General features: G+C 22.5%; 1 protein-coding gene across 1 annotated transcript in view; it reads left to right on the top strand.

Annotated features, from left to right (window-relative positions):
• The window catches only part of LOAG_18751 (nicotinic acetylcholine receptor subunit alpha 2), a gene marked incomplete at both ends in the record, with an annotated part of 4040 nt that extends 2036 nt beyond the window's left edge, over positions 1-2004 (top strand). Inside the window, 5 exons of the mRNA XM_020451413.1 lie at positions 268-384; positions 803-836; positions 947-1073; positions 1323-1435; positions 1831-2004. Of these exons, the coding sequence (XP_020304803.1) occupies positions 268-384; positions 803-836; positions 947-1073; positions 1323-1435; positions 1831-2004 (565 nt within the window). The remainder of the gene's footprint in view (positions 1-267; positions 385-802; positions 837-946; positions 1074-1322; positions 1436-1830) is intronic.
• Between the last annotated feature and the right edge of the window lie 20 nt (positions 2005-2024).

Below are 2024 nucleotides of genomic sequence, written 5' to 3'. Positions count from 1 at the left end.
TTACAGTCTAAACCACAATCTAAAACCATCCTTTCTTTTCCTTGTATACTTTTCCCATTATGCAAAAAAATATTTCGAAATAAACGATTAGAAATTATTGAAAATATTTTACTGAAGAATTATTAAAATAATATTATAATACATTAATTTTACAATCATATCAATTATCGTTATCAATTAATCGATTATTTTCGAGGAATTAATCCTAATATCTCAATGAAATGAAATAATGAAATAATTTGCCTTTTTTTTTTCTTTTTTCTTTAGTGCTGATAGTAGTTATAATATAACAATTAGTACAAAGGCAACTTTACGATATGATGGTCAAGTAACCTGGGAACCACCGGCTATTTTTAAAACATTATGTCAAATTGATGTCCGATGGTTAGTTAATTCATTCTTTCTTTTTTTTTTTTTATTTTTTCTAAAATTATTACACACATTTAATATACGTTCAAAAGTTGTTAAAATATATGCTTAAAAGTTTTAATTAAACTGTATAAATTTACGTAGAATTCGGTTTAAAATCAAAAATTAAAAAATCTAAAAAGGAAACCTAGAATTCGATTGAAATCCAGGATTAAAAAATCTAGAAAAGTAATCTAGTTTACTGAAGAATTATTAAAATAATATTATAATACATTAAATCTAAATCCGGTAATCTAAATCCAGGATTAAAAAATCTAGAAAGGTAATCTAGAATTCGGTAAAAATTTAATAAGCAAAAAAAAAATTCTCAAATTCTACAATTTAATTATGATTACTACTACTTTTTCATCTCTTGATTTTATAATATTTATAGGTTTCCATTTGATGAACAACAATGTTTTTTTAAGGTAAAATTTTTATTTTTTGCTAATTTAATTAATAAAATTTTATGAAAATTACTGAAAAAAAAGAGAGAAAAGAATGAAAAATAATTGAATATTTTTGATAAAATATTTAGTTTGGTTCATGGACATACTCTGAGAATTTATTAAATTTGGAACTTTTGGATGGTGAAGAACGCTATGAAATGGAAATGAATGAAAATGGTGAATTGGATAATATTACAATTATTGAAAAAGGAATTGGTAATATTTGATGGTAATAATTAATTAAAAGAAAAAAATTATTTTTCAGTTTTTCAGTTTTTTTGCATTGTTATTTTTATTTTTATTTTTATTTTGCTATAATTAATTATCATGACAATGTTGATTAATAATTATCATCCTATGATTATTTATTGTTATTTATTTTGAAATTTTGAACGAATTATAATGATAATAATGATGATAACAATAATGATTATTTCATATTGACGAATCTTATTCATTAATTAGATCTTTCCGATTACTATCCATCAGTGGAATGGGATATAATGTCAAGAGTTGCAAAACGACGTAAGAAAAATTATCCAACATGTTGCGCAGATGAAAAATACATTGATATTATGGTCATTTTTTTAATTAATTAATTAATTAATTAATTTTTTTTATGAATTATTAATTGAGGGATTATAATTACTCGTTGTTTATTTTTTTCTTTTTTTACTTTTGCGATATTTTACATTGTAGATTCATTTATATGAAATCATTGAATTAATTATCATCCGTGATGATTTAAGAGGAAATTCGGAAATTTGAGGAAGTTTAAGAAAACTCAATTTTGGCAAAAGAAAAAATTTAGCATTTAAAAAAATTCAGACTAAAATTATGATTACCTGATGCGAACTTATCATAATCCATGATGAAAATTTAAGAAATTTAGGCTTAAATCATGATTACATATTGTAAGCTTATCGTAATTCATAATGATAATTAATTCAGGTTACTTTTTTCTCAATTTCAGTTTTACTTGGAATTACGTCGTAAACCGTTATTTTATACAGTAAATTTGGTATTTCCATGTATTGGTATATCATTTCTAACAATTGTCGCCTTTTATTTACCATCACGAAGTGGTGAAAAAATTACATTATGCATTTTAACATTGGTCGCATTAACTGTTTTCTATCTGTTATTGGTTCGTTTTTTTTTTTTTTA

Source organism: Loa loa (genome assembly GCF_000183805.2).
Source record: "Loa loa unplaced genomic scaffold supercont3.491, whole genome shotgun sequence".
NCBI classification, from domain to species: domain Eukaryota; kingdom Metazoa; phylum Nematoda; class Chromadorea; order Rhabditida; family Onchocercidae; genus Loa; species Loa loa.
Note: the sequence above shows the minus strand (reverse complement) of the source record. Positions and strands in the feature narration are given on the sequence as shown.